The 15,920-nt window shown below is 42.9% G+C and overlaps 1 protein-coding gene across 1 annotated transcript in view; it reads left to right on the top strand.

The window, feature by feature from the left end:
* FAM19A1 (family with sequence similarity 19 member A1, C-C motif chemokine like) overlaps positions 1-15,920 on the top strand; it is a 306,137-nt gene that overhangs the window by 284,310 nt on the left and 5,907 nt on the right. The window contains exon 4 of the mRNA XM_019536683.1: positions 15,557-15,681. Coding sequence (XP_019392228.1) covers positions 15,557-15,681 — 125 coding nt within the window. The remainder of the gene's footprint in view (positions 1-15,556; positions 15,682-15,920) is intronic.

The raw sequence follows: 15,920 nt of genomic DNA, 5'->3' as shown, positions 1-15,920 counted from the left end.
CAGTTTTGACACTGGTCACTGTCCCCATTGCTAACGCTGCACATAGACAATACTAAAACAAAACTAGAATCAAAAGAAATGTGCCCCTATGTAAAGGGGAGAGATCGGGTACTCTAGCATACCCGGACGGTGTCCTGCCTGCCTACACCAGACTGCTTACTATAGAAGGTCTGTGGACTGAGCGAGAAGTCCCAGGACAATTAAAACCCTTCCTAGGTTTGGTGCTTTCTTTCAATTGGACCCATGCACCTCTATGCATGCATTATAGCTGAGTAAGGTCTTTGGTCTGCTCCCCCAGTGAGCCCAGCCTGGTTTGTGACTCCAGCTGTGGTTCCCATAGTAGAGGCTACTCCTCCTTATACTGCCCTCTGTGAGCACAAGGTCGAGAGAAGGGGGTGGGCTAGACCTACTCATTAGCCAAGACAGGTAACCAGCCACAATGGGGGGTAAAATACTACATGAAAACGAATGTAGTAAATTAGCTCCCCCCAGAACGGGGGTGGGCAGGGGAATGTTCCGACTCCCAGAGCATGTCTACACATGCATTTACGCATGCCTAAATTTAATGCGCATTAGCTTAATGTGCTTTGAGCATGTTTAGGCACGCATCTACACATGCAGGTGTTAAAGTGCATTAGCCCTGCGTGTGGACTGACTTGGGAATAACTTTAGTTCCAAGCCAGTCCACACACACCACCTTAAGGCACTTTAATGCATCTATACCTATGTTAATGCGCTTTAACTATCAGCACCTAAATTTGATAACCTACATTTGCAGGCATTAAATTTGGGTGTGTTTAACCCAAAATTGCCATTTTTAAGGTTCATTAAGGATTCACACACCCTAATGTGCCTTAAATTTAAGCTAGTGCATCTAGTGTCATCTAGCACGCAGTGGCTTTAACATGGGCTTTCCCACAACCTGGACAAGTTCAGCAGGGTACTTGGGTCTCTTTTCCACCTCATAGTTGCACCTTCATTTGGCAGCATAGGCATGTACCCAAAAATAAGGACTTAGGTGAGTGATTTCATACACAATGTCAAACCTGAGAGACTCAACTGCAGGCCAGAATCCGTGCTAAGTCTCCTAGGAGAGAAATTTAACCCTCCGTCCTGTTATTCTTACTATTGATATGTCTTCACAACCAGTAGATGCACACACCACTGAGAGTGTTTTGAGCCAATATTTTTTTATTCTATTTATGCCAGGCTGAGATGTGCATGGCCAGGTCTGGGGCCACTCAAGGCACTGACCAGGACAGGGATCAGAGGTTGCACTGGGTCAGGAAGGCAGGACATTGGTCTAAGACCAACATTCAGGGATGAGCTGAAGCCAAGAGATTAAACAGAGAGCAAAGCCAGGGAGCAAGCCAAAGGAGGCAGCAAAGCAGTCTTGGGACATGTTGCCCCATTGCCCAGACACTTCCTGTTCCAACTCAGGGGTTTATATGGGGAAGTGAAGAGTCGGCTGACCCTAGCCGGCCACTTCAGTGACAGGGAGTGTGTGGAGGGCTTGGTCTTGCTGGAGGCTTTTGGCCAGGCTTGACCAACCTAGGCAATCATCTGTAGGGTGGCAGGCTGAAGACCCAGGTTTGAGGCTTTTCTCTGACAGCTTATGACATTTCTTCCCACTGCATGGTTGGAACAACTTAATTAAAATACTCCAAGGCCCTCCTCACCCCTCCTTTATAAAATCCTTGAAATCCATGTGTTTGATGAAGCATGTGGCACTGTTCACACGCATCTCTGTTTTTTCCCTCGAATGATCGTTTCTGTTAGCAGCAATTCTGTACCTTGTGCGACAACCCCTACCGAGTATGGATGGAGGTGGGCCCTAGCCCCATACCGCAGATCTAAGCCTCCTTGGAACAGTCTAAACCTGAATCCAGATCAGAATTTCTCTCAGCGTTAGGCCCTCTAATTATAAAACACCCTGTGTATCGATAGCGCCATAAAAACAGTTATAACAATATAATGACTCCAGCTAAAAAATCAAACGTTTCCCTGCAGGCAAAAAAGCATATACTAGGCTAAAAAAAATGTCATGTACATATTATGGAAGATTATTTCCCACTGAACTTGACTGATAATGCTTAATTATTTTATTGCACAGAGGAAATAAGGGAGATATTGTTGTTTATTTATTTAGAGGACTCCCTTCTACCGAGTAGCATCGACACTGAGCATATTACAGACAATGTGTATGCAAACAAAAGCACGGGAGGGCTGATGTTCATAACTGATAACTAACTGCTACATTATGCATGCTCTGTGATGCCTTATAAATGCATCACAGATATATATAATTAATTCACTTTCCTTTTATGGAGTGCTTTGCTTTACAGCCATGTTTCAGGCAACTAATTCAGTCAAAATGTCATATTCAGGCTTTTTACGCTGGGGACCAGCCCTGCAGTGTGCAGCCGAGTCCTTACTCGACCCAGCTTCCTGGAGAAACGTCTGAGCAGGCAGTGGATTTCACTGTGCATTTATTAGGGGGCTGGTCCAGTACCCATGGAAGTTAATGATCACCTTCTAGCTTCTTCATTACAAGTTGGATCAGGCCGTCACTGGGGTTTGTTGGTTTGTAACACACGTGTTTGCAGAGCAGAAAGCAGTAATTGCGCCTCTTGGGTGTTCTCTTGACTGACTTCCACCATCATAAGGGAGATGGCATGTAATTACCCCTTTGGTTTAGCCTGGTCACTTCCTGGCATATAACAGTTTGTGTAAGCAAATGTTTCCATAACAGCAGCAGAATTAGACCAATCATCAGAGATGGGTGATTTATTCCCCCTGTTACAAGAAAACACCACTGGAATAATGTCATTAGGCCACCCACAAACCTCCCTGTACCCAGATCCTCTTCATGTCACAGTTCATCTCTTGTCTCTCCCTATTTTCCCCTGTCCATTCACTTTATTAATGAATTATTGTTAATGAAAAATTAACATTGCATGGAGGCATTTTTCTTCTTTGATGGCACTCCAGTTCTCAACCCTGGCCTGAAATGTGCCTGTGAATATTTATGAGCAGTTTCCTATTGTCTTTCCAAAATGTATAATTATGCTGCAGTTCTCTGCCATTTCATTAAAAATATAACAATAAGATTAAGCATGCGCTAGGCCATCTAGACGCAGTTCACATAGGGTCTAAATAACACGGCTAAACTGCACAAATATTTTATCAGCCTCTTCTAGCATCATTTCTCAAAAAAGACTGGATTCAGTTCAAAACTAAACCCAGAACCAGCAGTATCAGGACTGCTCAGTCCATATGAGATCTTATTTTCCCTGAGCTCTGTTTTTCAGGATCACAGATTTAATCATTAACATCATAGATCATTTTATATCACTGTGTGTGATCACTGTCACATTTCCAGTAGTCTCACTTATGGTTGGAAGATCATTAGTGAGTTTGTTTTAGGTGACACACACTGTTTACTTAAGTGCAGTGTTGAACATCTGTGCAACCACAGACATCGGCTAAGTACAGGGAGTCAAAAATCCCAAGGCTGAATTGATTCGATCTTTGCAGGTTAGTCTAAGATGTGTAGATTGAACTGATAAGCAAGTGAACAGACATTCACTTTTGATTCCGGAAATGCAGCCACATGCCTGCAGTGATTCAGGCCAGAAGCCAGGGGGTGCTGGAGCACACCTTCCTGCTTGGTTGGAGCAGACAGCTTGGGCCAGGACTAGCCAGACCACCCTGTAAGAGGGGAGTGCTGTGGGGAGGTGCAAGGAATGCTGGGATGCTGAGGGACTGTGAGTTAACTTGAATCTGGATGGGGTCTGGGACAGAAGTTCAATAACCCAATTTAATCTAAATCAGTTCGATCTGATACTACACCCATCCAGGTTCACCTTAAACTGGTTTGGGCCATTTTGAAAATGGTCTATGTGCACTGAATTTCTGGGTCATGTTCAGACGAGCATGGCTGCGGTGCCTCATACTGCACATTCAGTTGGTCTCCATGCTACAAGGGAGCAGCACAGATGGGTCGTTTTTGACCCCTGGATATCCAGGGATCAAAAAAACCTGCAGAAAAAAGGAGCAGAGCAGCGCGCATGGCAACAGCGTGCACCACCCAAAGCCAGAACCTGGCCAGCCAGAGCCACACTCTGCAGCTGGCCAGGCTCCATGTGACAGGATCCCCGCTGTTGCAGCCCCAGGAGGCCCCCAGGACCCCAGTTAAGACTGCTGCGCCCATCCCAGTGCTGGCCCCAGCCTTCCCTACCCCACCCAGGGTAACTTGCCATGCGCCAGCACTTACGTGGCGCATCTTCTACTGCTGCTAGTTGTCCCTGGGGACCCAAATGTCCACGTACATCTGGACACGGCCTTGTTGTTTTACATATTTAAACTGGTTTATGTTTAATTTCTGTCCCTAGCCATAAAGGCAGTGTGTAATGGCATTGATTTGTACACGCGAGCTTATCTTAGCAGTATGTAGGTTGCGTGTTGTTTTGCACATAACTTCTATGATTTCCAAAAAAAACAGTCAAAGTGAATAGCAAAATGCCATTGACTTCAAATCAATCACACTGATCAATCAAATTCATTGATTTTGCTCACATTCTTTTATTATTTAACAGTTATCCTTTCTTCATGCCCCAGATATCTAAAAAAAAATAAAAAAATATGTCTTGAGACCTGGAGACTTTTGTTCCGTGAATATTTCCAGATTTCTGTGTTGAGAAGTTTCCACTAAAATATTAAATATGAGACATCTATCAAAGGCAGGCAAGCGTCAATCACGTTTGAGACGAGCGGAAGATGGAAAATATAGACACAAAAGCCAGGGTTGGGTTGTGCGATATTAGCTAGTGATAAACGTAGTAGAACAAGATTTAAGATATGGACACACACACTTTTTGAGTGGCCAGGGACTGATACATTATTTGGAGAGGGTGAAAAGCATAAGAGGTGCAGTGCTTTCATTCTGGAGCCTGGCACTGTATGTTAGCTTCACTCTTCATTAAAACTAAAAACACTCAGTAAATCTCATCAAATGAAATTCTGGCCCCATTGAAGGTCTACTATTGTCTGAAGTAGAGCTAGGATTTCTCCCATTAAATCTATGGCAAAGCTCTTCTTGTGGCATGCTCATTATCCCTGCTGGGTCCAGAATTTTACCTCACATGAACCAAAGCCAAAGTAAAAGTTTGCATGAAGCATTAGAAACCAAGCTGCTGAGTTACGCAACTCTGGCTTCAGCAATATAGTAGCTCAACACTTGGTGGTGCAACAAGAGGCCGTCCTTAAACATCTTTGGGATTTTGCCTTTGGGACTAGACAGAATAACTGCCGTAGTTCCTTCAATATACTGGGCGCATCTACACGTTCATTAATGCGCCTTGGTACTCCGCATTAGTTTTGTAATTCCTTAATAAAGTACTAAGTGTACAGTAGGTTTAGGCACATGGTTATTTAGTGATGCTTACCACGCATTAGCCTAATAACACTGTGCAGTAGGCTAGTCGCACGGTTTGTGCTGTGACACACTAGCGCACGGTGTTATTAGGCTAATGCGAAGTAAGCGTCTCGTGTAGACGTACCCACTGTGAACAAGATGCAATGTTAAGGGTTCTGCCAGTTGGGGCACCTTGATGACACAGGTAGCACCCAAATACCATGCAGTAATGGAAATGAAGATGTGCTTTCATTTCAGAAGGGGCGGGACGCCTCGATTGCATCCCTTAGTGACGCCCTTCCCTTTGAGTCGGTCCTCTACCTATTCTTTCGGCGGTGTTGAGGTAGGCAAGATGGTGCTGGTGGCTGCGAAGTCATGCGGCGGGGAGCACTGGACTCAGTTCACCTTTGGTGTAACACTACCATTATCACCAGCTCTGTTATGTTTTTGATACGATCTGTAAAACAAGGGCCGAGCTACTCAACTGGACACATCCCATTTAGATAACTACATTTCCCCGCAGACACTGAAAAACACTGAATTCATTTCTCTCAATCCCAAACGCCATGCAGCAGTGCTGTTCCCTGATATATTTTCCTCATTACTCCCCAGAAGTGGCTGCCCTTTTCAGTATAGCATAAGTAGTGTCAGGAGAAGACCAGCCTTTTATAAGTGTAGAAGAGTCACGTGGTGGGCAGTATTTCCCTTCAAGAAAAAAAGCACCCCGAACATCCCCTTTGATAAAAGTTATTTCCTGGGAAAACTTTGTTCTCTAAACAATGATAGGCCATTAAGGGACCACAGCACTCCACTCTGCGTCAGGGCGGGGTGGGGCTTGCAAAAACACCAAAGTAATTAAGGAGCACAAGCCCCAGCAAAAGGCAATGCCACCTGCTCCTGTAGCTCTCAGTAACATTTCCCCCCAGATTGCTTCCCAGATTCCTATTTAATTTTTACCATTTGTACAATGTGCTCCATCTACACAAGTGTTCTCTCAAGTAAGTCTGGATGCACAAAAGGCTTTTAAAAGCTGTCGGGCTTCTAAGAATACCACAACCTGCAGCCTGCTGCAGGGGTTCAAGCTAAGCCCTCTTGACCGACCTGGAAGCGTGTTCTTCAAAGTTGCAATTTCTAAAAAGGAAAAGGAAATTCTTTTTGAGATGGGAGCTTGGTTTTGATCCAGCTTGAAAACTCGGTTCAGATTAGTTCGTGGGTTTTTTCTATGTTGGTGTTCCATAAAAGTATCCACCACTAAAGGTCTACAAGCCAACCTGGGAGCTCAGGTTAATACAGCTGAGAAGGTGCAACCTTCTGCAGTGTTTGGATTCCTTCAGGATCCTAAAAGCCCATGCAGTGGCCTTTAAAAGAAAAGATTTCCCCTTTCCCTCCCCGCAGGTTCTCAGGATTTTTATTTTTCTCTCAATAGCCAATGCAAATTTGCCTTGCTCCACAGCAGACCACCTCCTTCACCATGGAGATGACACCAGCTAAGTGAAGCAGGCTGAATGCATTTCCAGAGTGCCCTATAGCTATATGTCTAACCAATGTTCATTCCTGCCAATATGCAGTATCGGGGGGGATGAGGACATTAATATAACCAGCCCTTTTCCTCTACAGCCCTGCCTAGAGTGAACTTGATGAGATCCAGAAATTCTTCACAAACCCAAGCAGTTTTACTCTCCGCCACCAGTCCATGGGCTCGTCTTGATTCGCTCTTAAGCATGTGCTTCCAATGTAACTGTGTGTTGAACTGCTTTGCTGGAGTTAAGCACGCACTGAAGTAATGCGCTGTGTTTCCTGGACAATGAAGATTTATTTTTCATTACTGGCATTGCCATTACTTAGGATCCTGTGCTAGCTGCTGCATCAGCACAGAACAAATGGATGCCCCAGAGAGTCCAAGGAGACGAGGAACAGATGGCTAAAGATGCGTGGGCATGGGGGTAGAAGAAACAATTTGGGGAAAATAACTGTGAAAACATGATGGGATTCAGGTAAATTGTATTGTTGCACGTGCACAAATTGGAGATGCAGCGGGTAAGTGGCTCAGCCACAGTAATGCAGCAAGTCAAAGGCTGAGCTGGGTTCCTGGCTCCCAGTCCACTGCTCACAACTATAAACAGCACCGCGGCTGTTCCTGTTACTCTGGCAGAAAGCACGGGAAATACTCTACTCCAGGGCATTTGTATGCTTGCTCACCATTTTCTAAGCCATGTTCACTGGTTCACATCACACAGTTCGAATCAAATTTCAGTTCCAGTTAAGGATTAATAGATGATCATTGCCCATCAGGGAGGTTTTCCTGCATTGCTGCACGTTAGGGCTACGCAACGGTGCTCGCTTGCTATACCTTGTGGTGGGAACAAGCCCTAGATACTGTATATATTGCTGTATATACACGTTAATTAATACAGTTGCCTAGTTCGGACTGCCCAAGTCTGCATTAACTTTAATCCTCGTTTGATGAGGATTAGTTATTTTGGATCAGAGCCAATTTTTATTCAGACTAAGGATGTCCATGTGTATATAGTGATGGCTGTAGTCCAGGTTAAACCTAGAAAAACGTAACGTCTGTAGTTATCACTTTTGCAGCTTGATAACTCTTCAAAACTGGGCAGCTTAAGTGCTTTTCCACTAAGGATTCCTTTCATGCTATTGAATTTACACCTTACTTACGGATCTTCACATTTACAGCTGACGGCAGTTGTTTTTCCAGCCAATCTAACCTGCCCAAGAATTTATTTCAGTGTGACATACTATATTCTTCAGACCCTGGATGCACGTCACCACTCTTGATGCTGAATATAGCACAAAACAGGCAGAGTCCTGGTCAAAAAAGCAGTCTATTTTGCTCTGTTGGTTAAATTTTCTGCGGTCATGGAAGTCAAGATTCAAGCTCCCAGAGATATTGGAAAGATTAGAAAGTTCTAAAAGAAATACACTAATATGTTTGGCCTCCCTGTAATGACTGGACAACTTTTTAAAATTAAATTAATAAAGTAAACGTGACTCTGAGGCAATTACAGAGATCTGAGCCATCATTTGCTAAATTGTCATCAATGATTGCAGTAGGCTTTTATTTTAAACACGGGGAAATATCGGTCTCTCCAGTATCACCAGCAATCTGTTATCAAAGGCTACAAAGTATTACACTGCATGAGCATTAGATTGATGTCTCTAAAATTGAGTTAGATTGAATTAAAGCAGATAGCTTGCTGAACTCCCAGCAGAAAACATCCTCTATTTCTACTAGGCAGTGTTATTCAACCTGAAATCTTTTGTTTTGTATTTTTATTCCTTAACTTATCAGCCTGTACATCTCCCAGAATAAATTGTATCTCAGTATCTAGTTTTGAAATACATAATGCTTGAGATGCTGTATTCTTTCATTCCAGCCTTCTCCTCCTCCCCAGTCCTGCTATTTGCTTTGCGCCCCATGACGTTATAATACAATAAGAGAAACCATTTGTCTCATTCAATTCTCTGAGATTTTGGTTTTTAAGGGATAGGTGAGCACAGGGTTACAGATACTCCTATTCCAGTTTGTATCAATTTTTACAGAAGTGAAACCATCTAAAAGGTTTTAGCTACCCCTGTGCTATTTCCGTTGGCTCAAGTGGCAAGAGTCTCTCACTGGGAGTTTGAACTTTCCTTTAATCTAATCCATTTAGAAAATGACTCACAATTTATTGAATAAAGTAGAGAAAATTGATATCTTTTCATTAGGCTGACAAAGTCTTTTTCACTGCTGGCATCTGAAATGTGTTCTCTATTTAAATTTTATTTATATCAATCTTCTCTAGTGGGAGCTAGATTAAAATGGAATGCCTTACACTTACACTGCAACTTTCCCATTACTGCAGAGATTGCCACACTGGTTTGCAAGCTAACTCTCTGCCCGGTATTTTCTGGAGTAACTTGATACCTATGATCAGGAGGAGGCATATTTTAATATTTTCTTTTCCCTGCGTAAAAACAAAATGCCTTTACTCTATCGAAGGTATAAAGTGGTAGATTGCTGCTTGTAGCTTTACAGTAGCAAATTGAGAATCAATTTTGGATGCCTGTTATGTAACGTGTCCTCTCAAAACAGTTGTAAAAAGAAGCCAAAACACATAATAATGCTTTGCCCTTCTGTAAGGCTCATGTTTTCACGAGCTCTTTGCAAACTTTAATTAAGTCTCATTGTGTTCGGTGACTGAGGCATTTTTAAAAGCAATTTCCTAAACTGTGGCACAAGAAAGTTAAGGGAAATTAGGCCTGCAATTGCTTGCAGTTTTTTACGCTTCCCATCAAATAGCAAGAATAAATCTAAGTACTTTTGGATCTGTCTTCCAGACTTCCTCCTGTACACCCCTTGCTACTCACTGCTGTGACTTGGTGGCTAAACACAAAGCCACAAGCAGCAATAAATTTCATAGCAACTTGCAAAACTGGGCAATGCTTTGTTGCCAGCTTTGACAAAAAGACTCTGTGGGTGTGTCTACATGTGTGCATTTACTGCGCAGTAACCAAAATTACTGCGCAGTATAGGCACACGTCTACATGTGCATGTGCATAGTGCACAGTAAATATGGCAACTTATGCTGACTTGAGCGTAAATTTGATACCTTCTTCATGCAGGTATCAAATTTATGCCCAATTAGTTACTGCATGGTAACACACTTTACTTCGTCTTTAGTCCCAAGTCAGTCCACACAGCATTAATGTACTTTAATGCCTACATGTGTCGACACCAGCCTATTCCTGCTTACTGCACAGTAAATTTAAACCAGCATAAATGCACGTGTAGACACACCCTGTATCTCTTTTTCAAACATGGGCTGAATACAAGTCATGCCTGATTACATTTAGGGTTTCTACTGAAAGGTGTAACCCCTGATATTTTTGTATGCTTTTGACCTCAAACTAGATAATTTTGTTGTGTTCTCTCTGTTTTTTCTGCCTTGAGGGAATGCATTTGATCATGAAATTTGAAGTGGAAATAATATGCTTTACTTGTTATTTTTATAGTAATAGTCATTAGAAACGACAGCCCATTCATGCACCAAGACCCAATAGTGGAGGTGCTATGCAAATACGAAACAAAGAGATGTTCCCTGCCCCAAACAGCTTACCGTTTAAGGTTTTCCACAAACAATATCCATTCTCCAACCAACAGTGTTCATTATGTGGTTACATGTTTTTTTTAACTTTCCATAAAAGATTTCTTTTCCTTTGGGAAAAAAAAAAAAAAAAATCAGAAATGAACTATTTCCATCTTAACAAAAGAAAAAAAAGATAAGGCAGCAAAAGCCAAGGCTCCTTGTGTATCATAACTGATTTCACTCCATACCCCCAACGGCTAAAGGCTCTGAAAAATTAGTCTTGCATGAAAAACAGCTGTGTTTGATGTATTCCCCAGATGTTGGCAAAGAACACAGCGAGAAACATCCAAGAACATGTTGAGCTTCTAGTTCAGCATGATGTGAACATCCAAAATCCATGACGTTGTTCTATGTCTGGTGACTAAGGTTAAAACCTAAATCTGTGACTCTAATCGTGACCTCATTAGTTAGTACAGTGGAAATGCAGGGGCTCCCCAAAACTCGTGAAGCCTGACATATAGAGGACAAGCATCTTAATTTTAATAGTTCTCTCTCTCACACATACACACGTACAAGCACTTGAACAGATGTCTGAGTGGGGCAGGCTAAACAGTGTCAACCTGCATTCTCTTGCTTGGATAACTTGCTCCGACGAGTATAGCAAGTCGCAGTCAGAGTTAACTAGTAAATCCCCTGGTTCATCACAAAGCAAAAGCTGCCTCTTTGAAGTGAGTTGTGAGAGTACAACTTGGAAAATCAAGCAGAAGAGTAAAGACCGGCAAGCACCCAGAGACAAGCTGCCATCAAGAGTAGCAGACTTCCAGCGGGACCTAAAGCATCGCAATTTGGCACCAAAACTCTCTACTACAATGTGCCATTGAGTAAAAAATTCAGAGATGCAACATATAAATATTTAGCTGGATAACAACAACTCTTGGAAGCTGTGTGTAGCAGAATATGGGAAGAGCTATTCCTTGCGTCTTTATAGCAGTCTCTTAACTCTTATGTTTTATTACAAGACTTGGGGGGGGGTTGGAAGCAGTTTGACCCACATGTAACAATGTAACAATGCTTTATTATTATCTCTCTACTGTCCTTTTCAATTAGGAACCTGTCCACCGCACTTCAGATGAGACTAGAAATAGAAGAACTTTCCTAAAATCACCACCCACCCTGGGGAGGGTTAATTATTATTGGGAAAATATCCAGTGAAGCTTTGGAGAACTTGTCTAAACCTGAGTAGGTGCCAGTGGTGGAAGTGGGGCAGGGTGAGCTGGGCACCAGCCCCAGACACAAATGTAAAGGGGGCACCAGCAGAATCCCATAGCCCTCTACACCACCCACTGCCACTCAGCATCATCTCTGCCCAGGGCGCGAGAAGTGCTAGCTATGCCTCTAAGTGAGGGATGTCCACTTTTTGGTGCCTCTTGAAAGCATTTTTTTCACAGTGTTTCAGACTTGCCCCTTAACACCTAGGGATATAGCACCCAGTATCAAGCAAGCACCTCTTTTTTTCTGGGTCTCTTGCCCTCCTCTCCCATATGAAGTGGCAATTACTCTCTCTCCATTTGAAATCATATCACTGAGATTTTTTTTCTCACATGTAGCAATTAGTGCGGGTCCCTTTCTTCATTTTCTTTTTTTTAATGCATCTAGGGATAAATCTTTCTGTAGTTATTGCTCCAGTTACTACTGGTGTGGGCATTCACTCCATGCATGTTTTCTAGCCGGGCAGAGAGCATTTTGATAATTTTTTCTCACCATTAGTAACATTCATAAGCTATCTGAGAATGATAGGCTAATAGCATCATTAGGCTATCTCATAAACACATGTATAAGGAAGCTTTCAATTTGGTATGTAAAGACAGCTGATGTACTGTCTGATAAATATTTGCAATAATCTGCAAGAGGAAAGATGAATGATACCATGGATAACTTCAGTAATTTGTTCCAGCTCATCAGTGCCTTTCTTCAGACCTGGAGGCATACAAGGACCAGATGCCTGTTTCCTGCATTGCAAGAAAACATGGCGACTGAAAGCCCCGTCCTTCGTGGAATAGTTATTCCTTGGACAGGCGATTCCACATTCAGGACTTGGCACTGCTGTCTCATCCGGGTGATAAAAGACCAGATTAGTGTGGCCAAATATGTTGCTTAATGTGCTCTGGACTGGAAAAGGACCTGGGATCCTTCAGCTACCATTAGGAATTACATGTTAAACCAGGAGGAGTTTTAAGAACAATAATACAGGAAGTTCTCGAATAATTCATATGTAGATTATTCACGGGATTGCAATGGACAGTATAAACCAGCATTGTTGTTTTGCCGATTTTTTTATTAGCAGCTCTGTACAGAAATCAGTTTAACTTTTGGAGAAGTGGCATTGTTTTATCTTGGATTATTTAAATTCATTGCTATGATTAGCAGGATAATTTTTTATGGCCTAGCCAGCCTCTTCCATTTGGATATATTAATATGCTCCTTTAGATGTCGTGTGCATGTGGGTGCAGAATGTGCATATGCAGACACGCACGTGCGCATGCACACACACACACGCAGGGTCCTATTTGTTAGCCGGCTGCAAAGGAAGCTTCGTCAGAAAGGCGAGGAATCATTAAGAAGAGCAGGGAATTAGGTAGGAGGCTGTCAGAAGAAAGCAGAGTTACTGAAGGCCGACCCTGCTGGCAGTAGTTCATTTTTCATGTGCCTCCTTGGAAAACCAGTGACAAAATGCTGCATTGCAATGGTGCTGGAAAAAGACAATTTCCCCCTTGGAGGTAAAATCAGACTGTCCCTTTTCCCAGCGATCGAGAAGTGGAGCAGTAGGGCTGGACGATTGGGTGGTTTGGAGGGGGCATACATAGGGACGATAGAGCCATGCGGCTGGCATAGCTCTGTAGAGGTGGCCGTGATGAGCAAACTTCTGAAGATCTGGGTCAGACCGTCCTTACCTCTTCAAAAGGGAGGGGAATTCATACAAATCAAAATGTATTGAAAACTTTTGTGTTCACACAGGTCCCAGCCACCTCCAGCCCAGCCAGAGCTTTCTCGAACTCACTCAGCATCTGCCTGCCTTCCACTAACATGTCCCTGAAGCCTCCAATTCACGTTTTCTGGCTCTTACCATAACCCTAATTTCCTAACACCATCCTCTTCCATTCCTGGCAGACATTGCCCGGGCTGGGTGGCAGTCAAATCTGGCATTTTCCTTAATATTCTAATCAAATCTTCCTCATTTTACTGGGTTTTCTTCGGGATCAGAGATGCGCTGGATTATCTTTTTCCCCACAAGCCCATCATCTCTGGCCTTGGAGCCCTCTGTCAAGGAGGAGAAATGCAGCTGGGTCTAGTATAGGAGGCAAAATGTTGTCTGATCTTCAGTGGTGCATCAACGAAGGAGGCCCATTAGAGCTCAATGAGAGGGAAAGGACAGTTATTCAAATATTTCTTATGTCTAATAATGTTTTAAATAGTTTGAGTTTGGGGGTTAGGTTTTGGTCTGTTTATTTTTCTCGGTGGTAACAGACACACAGCTGCAGCTCTGTGATATGGCATTAAACCAACTAGTTTGGACATTTGGTTATAAAACACACGTGTAAGCATAAACCAGACTCCGTATTTTGCATCCAAAATGATCTGATGTGGCCATAGCTTACGAGTATCTCCTAAAACCTTCTAAGCTAAATTAACCTCACATTTTAAACATATGCTATGCACGGACACAGGCTTTAAACATTTGCCACTGTCGTGCTGGGAGGCAGCAGTGAGTTAAATATCTGTACTTCCTATGAAGAGTTTTGATGCTTAAGCATTATGAGTGCAACCAAGAAATTAATTCTTGCCAGGGGAAAAAAAACGGAGGATAGAACAACTCATGCACCAACTACTTTTAATTTGCAAGGTCAGCTAAACCTTATCAAAATCCCCAGACCAAAAATGTCATTAAGATACAGTTAAGGTTATACACAGATACCAGCTCCCAGGCAAAAACCTTCATTAAGATACACTCAAGGTTGTAAATACATCCACATCAATTAACACCAGACAACATTAGAGCACTGTAGTTATTAAAGAGGATAAACATTCGGAAATTGAAAGTTAAGGTTAAAGTCAATAAAACAAATATATGTATGTTAGGAAATACTTTTAATTCTGGCCCCATAACACTGCGCACTGTCCATGGCTCTTTGCTTGAAGTTCGGAGTCATAACAGGGTCTTCTAGTCCCTCTGCGGTTTGATCGGGGAAAGGATGAGTAGCGTTTATACAGCATCTGAAGGCGGTACAGGAAGGGAGAAGACATGAGGTGTTTCTGAAGAGGTGCCTGCATTTGGCTCAGGGGGTGATTTGGGCCGTGTGATGGGAGAGGAAGTCTCGTAGATCTATGTCTTTAGTAACTGGTTGCAATTCCAGAACAACCCATATCCAACATCCTTCAACTTCAGCCCTGGGACAGGTACATCCCTCTGGTCCCGTCTCTTTCCAATAGGACTCATTTAGTCGCTATTGGAAAATACTGATAATGACACATGGAGGTTGGGTATGAGGAATTATATGTAGATGTAATAAGCAAACCATAAGCATTGAGGTGGAATCCAATTAGTCTATCCATTACTGCTGTATTTTGTACCTAATGAACTGCCGTTTTATAGGAATGCTGATAAATGCTAAACACACTGAAAACAAATGATACACCTATGGGCCCTGGACAGCGACACATAAAAAACAAAGCAGCAGCTGGAGTGGTAGAATTCCTCTATGATGGGAAATTGCATTTCATGTCAGACTATTAGCCACAGTCTTGGGACATAATAGAAAACAGGTGCCATCCAGGCTATGAGCCTATGCAAAGCAATATTATGTCCCCAAAAATGTCTCCTAATAGGAGATGCAGTACAAATAATGGCTTCATAACCATTAAATTAGATTTGGAGGACTTGTAATGGAAACTCATCCTCTTCCGTGGGATTTTGGCATATCATAGTTTGACTGAACCAGACGTCTCACTGTGATGCACCCGGATGAAGTTATCAATCTTGTCCATTCCTTTTTAGCTTCGATAGTGATCGGGAAATGGTGGTGTGAGATGGAGCCGTGCCTAGAGGGGGAAGAATGTAAGACGCTGCCCGATAATTCTGGATGGATGTGTGCAACCGGCAATAAGATCAAGACCACCAGAGTAAGTCATGTTTCCAGTCATACACCTTTACCAGGGAAGGGGCTCGCTTGCTCTTGCAACAAACACCTGTAGCATTTTCGAGCCACTGCGGCAACTGGAAAGCGCGTTGCTTTCCGGGAGTCATCACTTGTGTTCCCTACTTAATTCACCCCAAGGCTCAGGATCCTCAGCTAACCTCTGGTGTTCACACTGGCATCCCGGCCCTACTGAATCATCGTGTCCCTTTCTTAATATCATTG

The sequence above is a fragment of the Crocodylus porosus genome, unplaced genomic scaffold, assembly GCF_001723895.1.
Source record: "Crocodylus porosus isolate Cpor-Errol unplaced genomic scaffold, CroPor_comp1, whole genome shotgun sequence".
Classification (NCBI taxonomy): domain Eukaryota; kingdom Metazoa; phylum Chordata; order Crocodylia; family Crocodylidae; genus Crocodylus; species Crocodylus porosus.
This window is presented reverse-complemented; position numbering and strand designations above follow the sequence as displayed.